This window comes from Sporothrix schenckii, assembly GCF_000961545.1.
Source record: "Sporothrix schenckii 1099-18 chromosome Unknown Cont48, whole genome shotgun sequence".
Lineage (NCBI taxonomy): Eukaryota > Fungi > Ascomycota > Sordariomycetes > Ophiostomatales > Ophiostomataceae > Sporothrix > Sporothrix schenckii.
The window spans coordinates 1,928,346-1,941,159 of record NW_015971149.1 but is presented as its reverse complement, the minus strand read 5'-3'; the positions used below and the strand labels follow the sequence as shown (position 1 = coordinate 1,941,159).

The following is a 12,814-nucleotide window of genomic DNA, read 5'->3' as shown; positions in this document are numbered from 1 at the left end:
TCCTGGCCAGCTCCTTATTGATGCTGGCGAATCCCGACGCAGTCTCAGCTCTCGGCAGACGACAAGACACCCAAATAACAATTCGAGAAAAAATTAAAAGAATCAGGACGCAAGAAAAACCAAAAGCCTTGACCGACTTAGCCAACCAAAAGGCGCTCACTACACCACAGAGGCATGCGTGATCAAAGACTTTCCCTGTGCCTCTCGTCGCGTCAACACAACCTTTATCGCTTTGGGCTCCCTATGCCAAGAGGCTGCCCTCATTTCTTCTTTCATGAGTCTGAGGCCGCTCTCTTCTGAATCCCATTTCTTTGCCATCATCTCATCGCCTTTTTCTTTTCGGAAACCCCATTTCCTTTACCTCTTTGCTCACTTTCGTCAAACCTCCTCGTCTTGCTACAACTGGCCCCTTTCTTCCCCGCTTATCCAAACAACCAACCGCAAGATCGTTTTCTCCTTCTGAGCTTTGGTTATTTTTGGGCAACTTCTTCGTTCTGTCATCAGTTTCCTCAACCTTGGACAAGGACAAGGGGCTTGGTTTATTTTGGTAACAAGAGGAAACCAGAAACCGCCGCCCTTTCATATTGGCTGCCGTATGCCCCGTTGCTTTCTTTTAGCTTCCCCCAAACCTGACGCCTTTTCACGGTTCATTTTGTCCCTCGTCCAAAAGCCTTTTGCGACTTTCTCTGATCGTGGCATGCCAGGCTCTTTGGCCACTCAGCCAAAACTCAAAGTCGCCCCAGACGTAACTACACCAACACACCAGCTATCAAAACCAGCGCATATTCCGGCCGATTTTTTTTTGCAACTGAGTGTTTTGCCTTTGCTTTGCGGACCAGGCTGGCACTACTGCAGCCTTTTCAATCGCCTCGTCCATTTTTCAACTCTTTTCAGCACTCTTGTCACGTTTTCCGTTTTGTCTTTCCTGTTTGTTGTCTTCAACTCCAACTTCGCATCCTGCCGACTCCCGCGCCCTCCTTCCAGGTTCTTTTGTCCTCCTTTTCCTCTCTAGCCTCATTTCGTTGTCTTATTTCTTTTCTTATTCACCCCAAGCCCTCCACTTTCTATTATTACGCATTTCTGTCTTGGTTTGTCCCGATCAGCCCGTTTTGTCCCAAAGCACAAACTCTTCACTCTTTTTTATCACAACAGCAGCAATACACGTAAATTGCTGTTTTGCCCTTAATTACGCGACACGACACGAGACGAACACCACCACCCTTTGCTCATTGTCTATCCCATTCGGCACTCTCCCTATTTTTCACTCACATCTTCGCTTTGCGTGCCACCAGCGCATGAGTTTAATACCCACATTGCATTTTGTCGTCATTATTTTCACACTGTTCGTCGGCCACAAATCGGGGGCTTGTCTTCGTGAAAGTCCTCAGCAGGCTTTCACGTCCTTTCCCTTGGTCCTCGAGGTAGTGGGAATGATCCCAACGCATTGCCCCCTCGCACATACTTCACAACACATCCGCCATGGCCGACGTGAATAACCCACCCGCCCGTGGCGGCATCGCAAAGAGAAAGCGTGGCAGGCCCCGCCGAATTCCTCTCGATGCCGCGCCCGCTGCCAGCACACCTGCTCAGGGCGGTGGCAGCCGCAGCAGTTCCGCAAGCGGCAGCAACCAAAATATGGTCGACCTCGAAGAACACATCAACGACCTCGGCGATTCCTGGGAGACCGAATCGCTGTTTGAAGACATTCTCGACGATCTGGCCGAGGACAACCACGAACCCGCGAAACGTGGTTCCGACGGTGAGGCGTGTACGCCTGAAGAGTCCGCTCGCTACCGCCAACAGCTACGCGCCATCGGCCCTGAAGAGCTCTGCCGTCGCACCGTGGATGCCGGCACCATCACCGCCAAACGACTGCTGACCGCCTTTGGCGTGCGGCCGCCCGATTTTCTCGAGGGCGAACCCGACGAATCGTACTTTGGCCTGCTCAGCCTGGCCCTGAGTCGCGAACTGCTCAAGCGCGCCAAGCTGACCGAGTACAACTCGGTTCAGGACGCCGTCCATTTGCTGCAAAAGAGCCGCAACATCATTGTGTTGACGGGCGCCGGCATTAGCACGTCTCTGGGCATCCCTGATTTCCGGTCCAAGGAAATCGGCCTCTACTCGCGCCTCGCGCACCTCGGTCTCAACGATCCGCAAGAAGTCTTTGACATTCATGTTTTTAAAGAAGACCCCCGGATTTTCTACTCTGTCGCGCGCGACATTTTGCCATCGACGGACCGCTATACGCCCACACACGCGTTTATTGCCATGCTGCAGCAACGGGGTAAGCTGCTCACAAACTACTCGCAAAACATTGACAACCTCGAAGCCAAGGCTGGCATCAGCCCCTCCAAGCTCATTCAGTGCCACGGATCGTTTGCGACGGCGACGTGTGTAACGTGCCGCTACCGCGTCGAGGGCGAGTCTCTGTACCCAACCATCAAGGCAGGGCAGATCCCGCGCTGCCCACGATGTGCTGCAGGCAACGGCAGGCGCGGCGGGTCTGCTGCTGGTGCTGCGGTTGCTGCTGCACGGAAACAGCGGAAGGCACTTGCGCGCGAGTCGAGCAGTGGCCGTGGCTCGCTCAGCCGCAGCAACAGCTTCGACAATGCGCCGTCGGGCGTCAGCACACCGTCAGGATCGTCTGCAGCGCGCGGGCGTGGCCGTCGTCGTGGTCGCCCACCCGGCAAAGTCGGACGGCCTAGGGGGCGTCCACGGCGCCAGAACCGGCGCGCCAGCAGCGACGACGACAACGATGACGACGACGCCGACGGCGAGTTCAACCCGAGCCGGGGCGGCGTCATGAAGCCCGACATTACATTCTTCGGGGAGGCCCTCCCCGACGAGTTTTCGCGCCGCCTCACCGAGCACGACCGTGACAAGGCCGACCTGGTTGTGGTCATTGGCACCTCCCTGAAAGTCGCCCCCGTTTCCGAGGTCGTCCCTTACATGCCGCCCAACGTACCCGCCATCTACATCTCGCGCACCCCTGTGAATCACATCAACTTTGACATTGACTTACTCGGCGACTGCGACGTCGTCGTCTCGGAGCTGTGCCGCGTTGCAGGTTGGAGCCTGGAGCACGAGATGATCCCTGCCAACCAGCAGATTTCCGTCGAGGCTGTTCCCGGCTTTACCAGCCGGCACGTGTTTACCGACGTGACGCCCGGGCTTGTCAAGGCGGAGACGGCCGCGACGGCGACGACCGCGATTGGCACCGAGCCGTTCGTGCCCAAGCTGGAGGAGGCGCTCGTCGTGGGCAACTTGGTGGACAATGCGGACGACAATGATACTGCGGAGGTCATGGACGCCACGGACGAAGAGGACACAATCGAGGTGGAGAATCCGGACGACGTCGACGTAGAGGACGCAGAGGATGATGTCGATGCCGAAGACGTGGACGATGCAGAGGATGCGACCCGACTGTCGGCGACCTCAACGTCGATCGCTGTCGCGGCTGCACCCGCCGTGAAGACGGACGTCGTGGTGGGCATCCGCGAGATCCCGGCCGCGCCGACATCTATGCCCGCACCACCACCGCCGACGCCATTGCACGAGAACGCGGCCCTTTAGGAAGACGGCACGAAAGGCAATGCAGACGACCGAAGCTGCACCGAGCACAGCCACAACCATGACAACGACCACAACCACGGCCACGGCCACAACTGCGTGGACCAAGTTCCCGCTGGTTTATATTATCGTTGACCAAGGTGTTGCTGTCCCTAGCAAAATGGCTTATTGGCCAGAATAGGCCCCTACGCGCGACGTGCATTCTGTCTATGGAGAAGGGTAGAGGGCGTCAGAAACGCCAGGAAACCAGGGCTAGATGCCCTGAGGGTTTGTTTAGATAACCACGATGCTCTCCAGCGCATCGTCACATATTTTGGTAGTAGGGGGGTGTGAATAATTTCATTCGGGCCCATATATGGCCCACTGGGTTGGGGTATATCCATCGCTTTCATGTTTTGGGGATCTTTGCTTGTCTGCCATTCTCAGCAACAAACAAGCGCCGTTTCTGCTTTCATTAGAAGATGAGAGGTATATATGCAATATACGAGAAAAAGTGTATGTGTCAATTTGAGAGTACTTGTTTGGATAGACGAACGAAACAACACAAAGGCGAAACCACGAAGCACAAGATTGAAAAACGAAGGTGAAAGGGGGAAAAGGCATGATGAAAAGTAGAGGCGCGTACCACCAAACGGGCCGTTTTCGTTTTACGAGGACACACACAACGGACTCCCGTGTGCCCCAACACCGCTACACCCAACACGGCCACCGCCGCCGCCACGACTCCGCCCAACGAGACCTAAATCACCAGCTTGTCAATCTCGCCGGCCGCGCCGCCCGCTTCGCTGCTGCCGCGGCGGCTCAGACCGTCGCCGTCCAGGCCGGGCGTCGGGGGCGGCAGGTGGGCCACCTTGGTGCAGATCCAGCACGACGCGTACATGTTGACGCGGTCAATGCAGACGCCGGGCGTGCGGTTGCCGTGCTGCTTGGCGGAAAAGCCCAGGCGCTCAAACACGGCAATGTACCAGGGCGTGCGGGCGCTGGAGCGCAGCAGGACGCGGCCGCCGAGGGCGAGGGCGCGGTTGAGCTTGGCAATCTGGCTGGCGGCGGCGGCGCCGCCGGTCTCGCTGCTGGGGCAGTTGGTCTTTTGCAGGGCGTTGTCCTCCGGGTCGAACCAGTCCATGCTGTCCATGACGACGGCGACGGTCAGGGACCCGGGCGTGAGGCGCGCAATGACCTCCTCGATCTCGTCGGTGTGGATGCGCAGGCCGTCAAAGGCGCCCGGGCGCGACAGGCGGGCGTGGGCCTGCGGGGCCAGGTAGTCGGGGTGGCAGCGGCGGGCGTACTGGCCGTCCATGCAGACGTAGTAGTAGGGGTTGTCGGCGGCCATGTGCACGGTCTCGACCATGGGGTCGAGCGTGTTGACCATGTACTCCCAGACGGCGCTGGACCGGCTGCTCGTCTTGTTGCTGGCGGCCTGGTCGCTGGCGTGGTCGGCCTCGATCATGGCCAGCTGGTTCTTGGGCACGCCCAGGGCGGCCCACAAGAAGGACTCCTGGCTGACGACGAGGTGCGACAGCGTGCGCGACAGCAGGGCCGGGCGGATCTTGGCGCGCCAGATCTCGCGCTGCTCGTTGAGCGTCTTGGCGGCGAGCATGGCGGCGACGGCGCGGCGCAGGCCAAAGGCGTAGCTGAGGTAGCGGAACAGGCGGATGGCGTTCTTGGAGCCGCCCGTGTCGTAGAGGCCGCGGCCGCCGGCCTTGGTGAAGACGCGCTCGTTGCGCAGCCAGTACTGGAAGCCGCGGCTGGACAGGTGCGGGGACAGCTTGGTGATGAGCAGCTCGCGGAAGCCGGGGTGCTTGCCGGCGCCAAACAGCAGCCAAAAGTCCTCGTAGGGGATCTGGGCGGTGTAGGCGGCGACCTTGAGCTCGAGCAGGTGGTTCTGGGCAGGGTTGAGGTCGACGGCGTGGATGCGGGCGGGGCTCTGCAGCGCGTAGGACAGAATGTTGTCGCCGGCACTGGTGATGGCGAGCACGACGTCCTTCTCGTTGAGCTTGAGCAGGCGCTCGTCGACGCGGGTGTCCTCCCACGTAAACGCGTAGATGTACTCGTCGCGGAACTGGGTGTGCTTGGGGAGCTGGTCGTCGTAGTAGATGCGCCAGTGGTGGTTCTGGTAGAAGAAGGCAGGCAGAGGCAGGTTGGCCGACAGGTTGGCAATGGCGGTCTGGAAGGCCTTGGAGCGGATCTCGGGCGCGGTGCGCTGGACAGCGCGCGACAGCGTGGTGGCCGGGCTGGGGGGCGGGATGGGGCGGCCGCCGGCCGAGCCGGTGCCGTAGGCGCCGCTGCGGCCGCCGCTGCTGGCCAGGGCCATGGTGTTGCCGTGCAGATAGGGGGACTCGGTGACCATGGCGTCGATGCGCTCGACGACCTCGTGGGGCAGGCTGGTGACGTGGAAGGGCTTCTTGTGGCAGCCGAGCCAGATGTAGTAGGGGATGGAGCCGAGCGAGTAGTTGCGCGAGTTGACGCTGAGGACGGTGCCGAAGCGGTACTCGAGGTAGTCGCGGCGGCTGGCGTCGAGGCTGACGCGGTCGAGCTCGAACCAGGAGCGCCAGAAGGTGCGGCCCAGGAAGCTGGTGTGGCGGTTGACGAGGCCGCCCGTGTAGTTGCGGAAGCTGAAGTCGGCCTTGCTCTGGACGTAAAAGTCAATGGCGCCCAGAATGCCGTTGGGCGCCAGCAGCGAGGACAGCGAGTCGACGACGGAGTAGTAGTCGGGGATCATGGACAGGCTGTAGGACATGGTGATCAGGTCGGCGCCGCCGTGGTCCGGGCGGTCAAACGAGAAGTAGCCTTGGCCGGGGAAGGCGGGCGAGGCGGCGGCGGCGACGACGCTGCTGCGACGGCTCGGAAGGCCACTTTCGTAGTCTTCGAGACGGAACTTGCGGGCGTCCTCGCAGATGACGTGCACGTTGGTCCAGCCGAGGCGCGCGAAGCGCTTCCGCGCAACGGCACACAGCGACGGCGAGAAGTCGACCAGGTACACGCTCGAGAAGAAGTTGGGCACATCGACGTGGGCGGCCATGGCCTCAATGTTCCAGCCGGTGCCGCCGCCGACGTCCACCCAGATGCGCTTGGGGCGCGCATCGGCGCTGTTGTTGCTGCCGCCGATCTTCTTGGCGGCAGCGTCCTCGACGGCCCAGCGGTGGGCCAGCTGGGCGGCCACGAGGGCCAGCATGTCCTCGCGGCCCTTGAGCAGGGTCTTGCGGGTCACGTCGTAGACGCCCGCCTGCGTCTCGTAGAAGCTCTCAAGGGCATCCTGCTGGGAGCCCTTGGCCGAGCTGCGGTGCGGCTTGATGAAGCACGAGTAGCAGAAGAGCAGGACCGAGCGCACGAGGCTCGGCTGGCTGTCGTCGGTCTTGGTCGAGGCTGCCGCTGGAGCAGACGACGACGACGACGATGAGTATTTGGTGATGCCAATGGCAGCCGATAGGAGGACTGCCAGCCCGGCAAAGATGAGTTTGCTGTCCACATCCGGGGGCGTTATGTTACCACCAAGAGAAGCCATGGTACTCTCTCATTGCTGGCGCGCGGGAGAGAGTGGGTTGGTTGTGTGCGTTGGGGCGACGGCGGTTTCTTTATACCGTCATGCACGATCGAGTGAGACAAGATGCAGGTCAGGGGTTGACGTTGACGAGGAAAGAGGAAGGAGGACAGAGGGAGGAGACCAAATGTCCGAAAATGGAAGTTGCAGGTGAGACCAGACAATGGGACAAGAGGAAGGAACAAACAAAGCAGAACAGGAAAGAGCGAGAGACGGGAGGAGAAAGGAGGAAGGAGAGAAGGACAAATAAAACGAACGTACAAAGGGAAGGAGGGACCTGGTCTCAGTATATACCCGGACCGCTTTGTCTCGAGAGCACGCGGACGATTGGGCCGGTGGTCGCTTGACCCTGCCGGAGGATATGGGCGACGTGGGCGTGTGTGCATTGTGTCTTGGACACAGGGGCACAGCGCCAACGCACAAGAACACGCGAGTACTTACTCGACAGAACAAGGACAGACGACAGACGACAGGAGGCACGTCCTCAGCCCACGCGACCGGCTGAGACGAGCTAGGGGCAACCAAGAATCAGGGTCGAGGGGTATGTTGGGATACCAAAGGACGCCGAGGACAAGAGGGGCATCGAGGGGAACAGCTACTCAGTAGGGGGGAGGACACAAGGAGCAAGGCACGGCGAGGGGTTGACGATCTCGGCCGGGAACAGACAGCAGGCGCCAGATGGACCCTCCGATACAACGCTTACAGCTCTCTAGGCGGCAATATACAGTGCCTTGCCTGTCCGCATGTCCTTTCTCGGCCATCCGCAGGGATGTTGACGACACGCAGGAGAAGGGCTGTTGGCTGTTGGCTGGTCGCTGGCAACGACCTAGCCAACCTGGCCTCGCGCAGAATGGTGCACTCACATGTCTGTATGTGGTGCCCGTTTTGTTGGGTCGTTTCTTCATTTGAGCCTGCCAGACAATTCTCCATTCCGCAGCATCGTATCATCCTATCACAGAGAACAGAGATGCCGAGTGATATGCGGCCCTTTAGCTCGCAGCCCAGTTGCGGCGTGGTGCATTGGCCAATGAAGGCACCGCGTGCTCGATCCATTTGGCGAGCTGGGCAGGGTGCCGCGCATCACTTTGCACTCGCCAAACTCGCCAGACTCGAGACTCTCCACACTTTTCGACGCTTTCCCCTTTGGGCCGTCCACTCTTGACACTCCCCACGTTGATGATTACGGGCCTAGCAACGAGACTTTGAGCCGTTGGGGTGGTGCAAGGTGTGTCTTGGAGCTTGTCTGAGAGTCGAGAAAACAGGAAACGAGACACGGGGGACAAGAGACGACAGCAAAGAGCGCGATTGTCGCCGCTAAATTAGCTGGATACTTTGGACACTTGCCAGTGTCAAGCCGTCCAGGCGTGCAAGGCTCAGCCGTGTTGGAGAGTTCCTGGTTTCTGTTCGACCAAAGAAGATGCTGTCCTGCATGGCATTAGCTGTCTGTACTGTCTGTATCCAAGTCTTTTCGTCGCCTGGGACTTTCAGACTCCCAAAATCTTTGTCACTGTCACGCGCATCGTGGCCTCCACCCAAGCTCGAATCTCGAACAAGGTCCGTCGTACTGCTCTCGTAGGGCAAACCTTCCAGGGTCTACAACTACTGGCTTCTTTAGTGCCGCCTGTTGTTGGGAATCGCCCAAGCCGTGAACAAGTGGGACCCTCTGGCGAGGTGCCAATCGCGGCCCTTGTTTCGCGCACATGCAGAATAGCCTGTTTGTGTCTTGCGAGCTGCACGACCACGACGACAAAACGTGGGATCTTCCTCTCGCCCTGGTCTTGTAAATCGTACGTCTTGTCTGTTTCGTTCATCTTGTTCTCTTGCTCGTCTCAAGATCCTCGCGGCCTGCTTCCTTGTTCTCCCGCGCGTGCCCAACCCAATTGCCGATCTGGGCCGCCTTAACGTGCGTTTCCTTTGTCGCTCTACGGAGTATTCTCTTGGTCTCTTGGATTGTCCTGTTGCCGTTCTCGTCTTGTGTCTCATGCGCCGGCTTGTCGTTCCGAATCGGAGCTGCGTGCACTCACTGTCTGGGGTGGAGGGTTTGTTGCAGTCTTGGATGCCCTCCTCACTGCGTCTACAGCCCAATTATCCGGCGGTAGTGTGTTGATTCCCTATAGTGTGTTGATTCCCTATTTTCTCTGTTCGTAAGACTGACTTCTTGTCTCGTTTCTTGCTGTATTCTGTACGTCAGCTTAATTTCCTCCTGCTGGTAACGCCCGAAGCGCAAGCTGCCTCGGCCAAGGCAGCCCAAGACATCTTCAGTGCAGATGCAATCAATTGGCCGATCCCCGGTTCCAGCGTCTGGCTCCTAACACTACAAGCCCTGTCTCCCTGTCTCCTGTCTTCCAGTCTTTGCGGCCGAAGTACGACGTCCGACAGGGGTGGGCGAGACAGGAAGAGAAAGAAACGAACAGAGACATGCAGGTGCTTTGCCGCGTCGAGTCTGCTGAGAAACACGCCCATCTGCAGCAGAGCGCAGTGCGTGATCTGGTCGGCAGTTGACGATACCCGAATGTCTGGTGGCCATTGTCATCAAGTGCGTAGAATAGGAGCTTCTGCAAGACACCATAATAGAAGCTCAGAGCTCAAGGCTCAAGACCCCTCCAACAAGGCTGCGCAGCCATTCTGGGACCCAGCAGGGACCCACTTGATCGCAATCCTTACATAATCACAATAGCCCACTGTAACCGAACCTCGGCCCTTTATTCTTCCGCCCGGCGCAGCCCCAGCTGTCCGCCGTGGGACCTCCCGCATACTGCGCTCAGCTCCACGCGGCGCGGTGCATCGACGTTTCGCCATTTCGGGGAGTCTCATCAACCACGCGGCGTACCACCCATTGTCCATCGAAATATCGGCGACGCTGCCCTCTTCTCGACGACGTTTGCTCTCATGCGCAACAATTAACCGCCTCGCCCCTGCGTACACGCGCCCTTGCGCGCCCCGCCTCGTCGCCGTCCATCGGCTTCGTCATTTCGATATTTCGATATTTCGATATTTCGACATTTCGTCATCGACCTGTGACAACCCTCACCTACCACTCACCGCGATCCTCAACCTCTCCCTCCCCACACGCGCACAATGCCGCCCGGCCAGGGCACCGGCAAAAAGGGTGGCAGCAACCTGTCGCGCCAGCGGTCGCGCAATACCACCCCGTCGAGCGTCGCCGCCCCGCCACCAGTCGCTGCCACGGCGAGCTTGCCCGAGATCACCACAATCGACCTGCAGTACCTCGACCTCAAGTTCGAAGTCTTTGACAACCTCACATACGATGACCTTGTCGACGCCGGCTCGGGCACGGGCTCGACGCTGCCCGACTCCAGGTCGCTGGACGGCATCATCTCACGCCTGAAGCGGCTGCAGGGCATTGCCGACGATCGCGGCAGCAGCTACGACCGGGGCATGCGGCTGCTGTCGCAGAGCCGCCGCGCGCGCATGGACCAGGTGGCTGCCGACCGCAGCCGCGAGGAGGAGCGCATCCAGCGCGAGGCCACCGACGAGGACCACCAGCGGCGCGCCAACAAGAAGAAGCGCAAGGCGCCCTCGGGCGACAGCCAGTCGCAAGACGCCGCATCCGCATCCGCATCCGCATCCCACGGCACGCCGGGCACCATGGACGTCGACGACAAGGACAAGGCCTCCAAAGACAAAGACGGCAAGTCGGCGCCGGGCGACGACAAGGACAAGGCCAACGCGAACGCGTCGGCGTCCGAGTCCGAATCGTCCGACGACGAGGGTGCGCCGCCGCCGCGACCCGTGCCCCAGAACCAGACGTTTGGCGAGGATCCCTCGACGTTCCCCGACCCGACCGTCTACGAGATTCGCCCCGTCACCCCCGGCATGTCCGTGGACGAGATCAAGGAGATTTACTCGGTCGCCTCGTATCCGCCGTCGGACCTCGCCGACCTGATTGCGGGCAACCCCCCCGACAAGGACTTTAGTAGCGCCAAGCCGTCGAACCAAATCAACTTTTCCACCTTCTCCACCTACATCGAGCCCTACTTCCGCCCCTTTACCGAAGAGGACCTGGCCTTTCTGCGCGAGCGCGGCAACCGCCTGTCGCCCTTTAGCATGCCCAAGCGGGGCAAGCGCCACTACACCGAGATCTGGGCCGAGGAGGACGGCGCCATGGCCATTGACTCGACGCCGCCCGCCTCCGCCAGCACACACGACAAGCAACTGCCGCCCAACCAGCCGCGCGGCTCCATCGAGACCATGACCGACGACATCGGGGAGACCGACAAGCTGTCCGTCGGCCCCCTGCTGGCGCGCCTGATGCAGGCCATGCGGCCCGAGCACCGCGCGCCCGACGCCGGCGGCGCCGGCGCCGGCGGCGACACGTCCATGAACGGCGACGTCAGCATGAATGGCGACCTCAACGACGGACCGGGCGGCGGCGCCGACGGCGACCGCTCGTGGCCGCCGGCCACCTTTATGCCCGAATCGTCGTCCGAGTCCTGGAAGAAGACGACCCACCCCAAGCTCGAGTACAGCCAGGTCGACGAGCGCATCAAGCAGGAGCTGCGCCACATTGGCTTCCTGCCCTTCCCCGACCCGTCGTCGTCGGCGTCCGCCGTCGCCGCCAACGGCGTCGCGCACGGGAGCAGTGCCAATGGCGCCGTGGGCGCGGCCGGCGCAACCGCCAATGGCACGTCGGCCAGCAACGGCGCGAACGGCAGCGCCGCCGGTGCGGCCAGCGGGAGCAACACCAATGGTGCTGCCGCCGCCACCACCACCACCACCACGGGTGGCGACGTCGACCCGTCCCTCGCTGCCGACTACAACGGCCACTTTGACGACGAAATCGCCGCCCGCCTGCGCCGCCTGCAGGCTGGTCTGCGCGAGCAGATGCTCATCAACGGCGCCCGCAAGGCCCGCTTGGCCGACCTCGTCAAGGAGCGCATGGCCTACCAGGAGTACCAGACCATCCTGGAAGACCTCGACGGCCAGGTCCAGGGCGCCTACCTGAAGCGCACGCGCACCATGGGCAAGTCCAAGAAGGGCAAGCGGCCGGGTGGCGGTGCCGCCGCCGGTGCAGGCGCCGCCGGCGCCGCCGGCGCCGGTGCGGCCGGCATGGCCCGGCCTGGCATTGGCGACATGACCCGGACGCTCATGGAGCGCCGCAAGCGGTGGATGGAGAACATTGGCACCGTTTTTGACGACGAGCGGCTGCAGCGCGTGCCGCGGTCCAAGGATCCCAACAGCAGCATCTTCCAGCCCAGCGAGATGGCCGGCCTGCTCAAGAGAGAAAAGGCGGCTTGGGACGAGGAGGTCGACGAAGAGTGAAAGGGCTGACCATAGGTTTTTTTTGTTTTTGCTGTTCTAGTATTGATTTTATGGGCTGGTCTCGGGTTTTCACCGGTACGATACAAAATCATTGGAGGGGACGGTTACCGTACTTGTCTTTCATATCACTAGCAAGGGGCGTTTTTCGGCGTACAACGACTACCATTCCATCCCCAGACAGTGGGAATGCGGTCATGAATCCTACTATCCATTTCTTCAAATGCATCTTTTCGTGTCTCATTTTCTCTGCCAAGCTCCAAAACGGAGCGAGTATTCATGCACAGCCACAATATAAACAGAGTATATACAAGAGTCGTACGGCAAATATATATACAAGTGAAAAGAAAAGGAAACAAGAGGGCTTCCTGAAGATGTCAAGATATATGGGTGCGGGATATACGCCCTTCTTTCCTGCGTTTTTCG

At 60.2% G+C, this 12,814-nt stretch overlaps 6 protein-coding genes across 6 annotated transcripts; 3 read left to right on the top strand and 3 right to left on the bottom strand.

Annotated features, from left to right (window-relative positions):
* Positions 1-1,479: 1,479 nt before the first annotated feature.
* On the top strand, positions 1,480-3,573 carry SPSK_00727 (NAD-dependent histone deacetylase SIR2; the record flags this gene model as incomplete). The annotated part of the gene is made up of 1 exon (XM_016727675.1): positions 1,480-3,573. The coding sequence occupies one exon, from the start codon at positions 1,480-1,482 to the stop codon at positions 3,571-3,573; it is 2,094 nt and encodes a 697-aa protein (XP_016584470.1).
* Positions 3,574-4,309: 736 nt separating this feature from the next.
* Positions 4,310-7,072, bottom strand: SPSK_10335 (3-amino-3-carboxypropyl transferase; the record flags this gene model as incomplete). The annotated part of the gene is made up of 1 exon (XM_016736794.1): positions 4,310-7,072. The coding sequence occupies one exon, from the start codon at positions 7,070-7,072 to the stop codon at positions 4,310-4,312; it is 2,763 nt and encodes a 920-aa protein (XP_016584469.1).
* An 80-nt stretch (positions 7,073-7,152) lies between these two features.
* On the top strand, positions 7,153-7,455 carry SPSK_00947 (uncharacterized protein; the record flags this gene model as incomplete). The annotated part of the gene is made up of 1 exon (XM_016727888.1): positions 7,153-7,455. One exon carries the CDS (start codon positions 7,153-7,155, stop codon positions 7,453-7,455), a length of 303 nt encoding a protein of 100 aa, XP_016584468.1.
* A 1,137-nt stretch (positions 7,456-8,592) lies between these two features.
* On the bottom strand, positions 8,593-8,919 carry SPSK_10354 (uncharacterized protein; the record flags this gene model as incomplete). Its single annotated transcript, XM_016736807.1, has 1 exon — positions 8,593-8,919. The coding sequence occupies one exon, from the start codon at positions 8,917-8,919 to the stop codon at positions 8,593-8,595; it is 327 nt and encodes a 108-aa protein (XP_016584467.1).
* A 503-nt stretch (positions 8,920-9,422) lies between these two features.
* SPSK_10357 (uncharacterized protein) lies at positions 9,423-9,635 on the bottom strand (the record flags this gene model as incomplete). The annotated part of the gene is made up of 1 exon (XM_016736810.1): positions 9,423-9,635. The coding sequence occupies one exon, from the start codon at positions 9,633-9,635 to the stop codon at positions 9,423-9,425; it is 213 nt and encodes a 70-aa protein (XP_016584466.1).
* Positions 9,636-10,186: 551 nt separating this feature from the next.
* SPSK_00720 (transcriptional adapter 3) lies at positions 10,187-12,391 on the top strand (the record flags this gene model as incomplete). Its single annotated transcript, XM_016727668.1, has 1 exon — positions 10,187-12,391. One exon carries the CDS (start codon positions 10,187-10,189, stop codon positions 12,389-12,391), a length of 2,205 nt encoding a protein of 734 aa, XP_016584465.1.
* Positions 12,392-12,814: the final 423 nt, after the last annotated feature.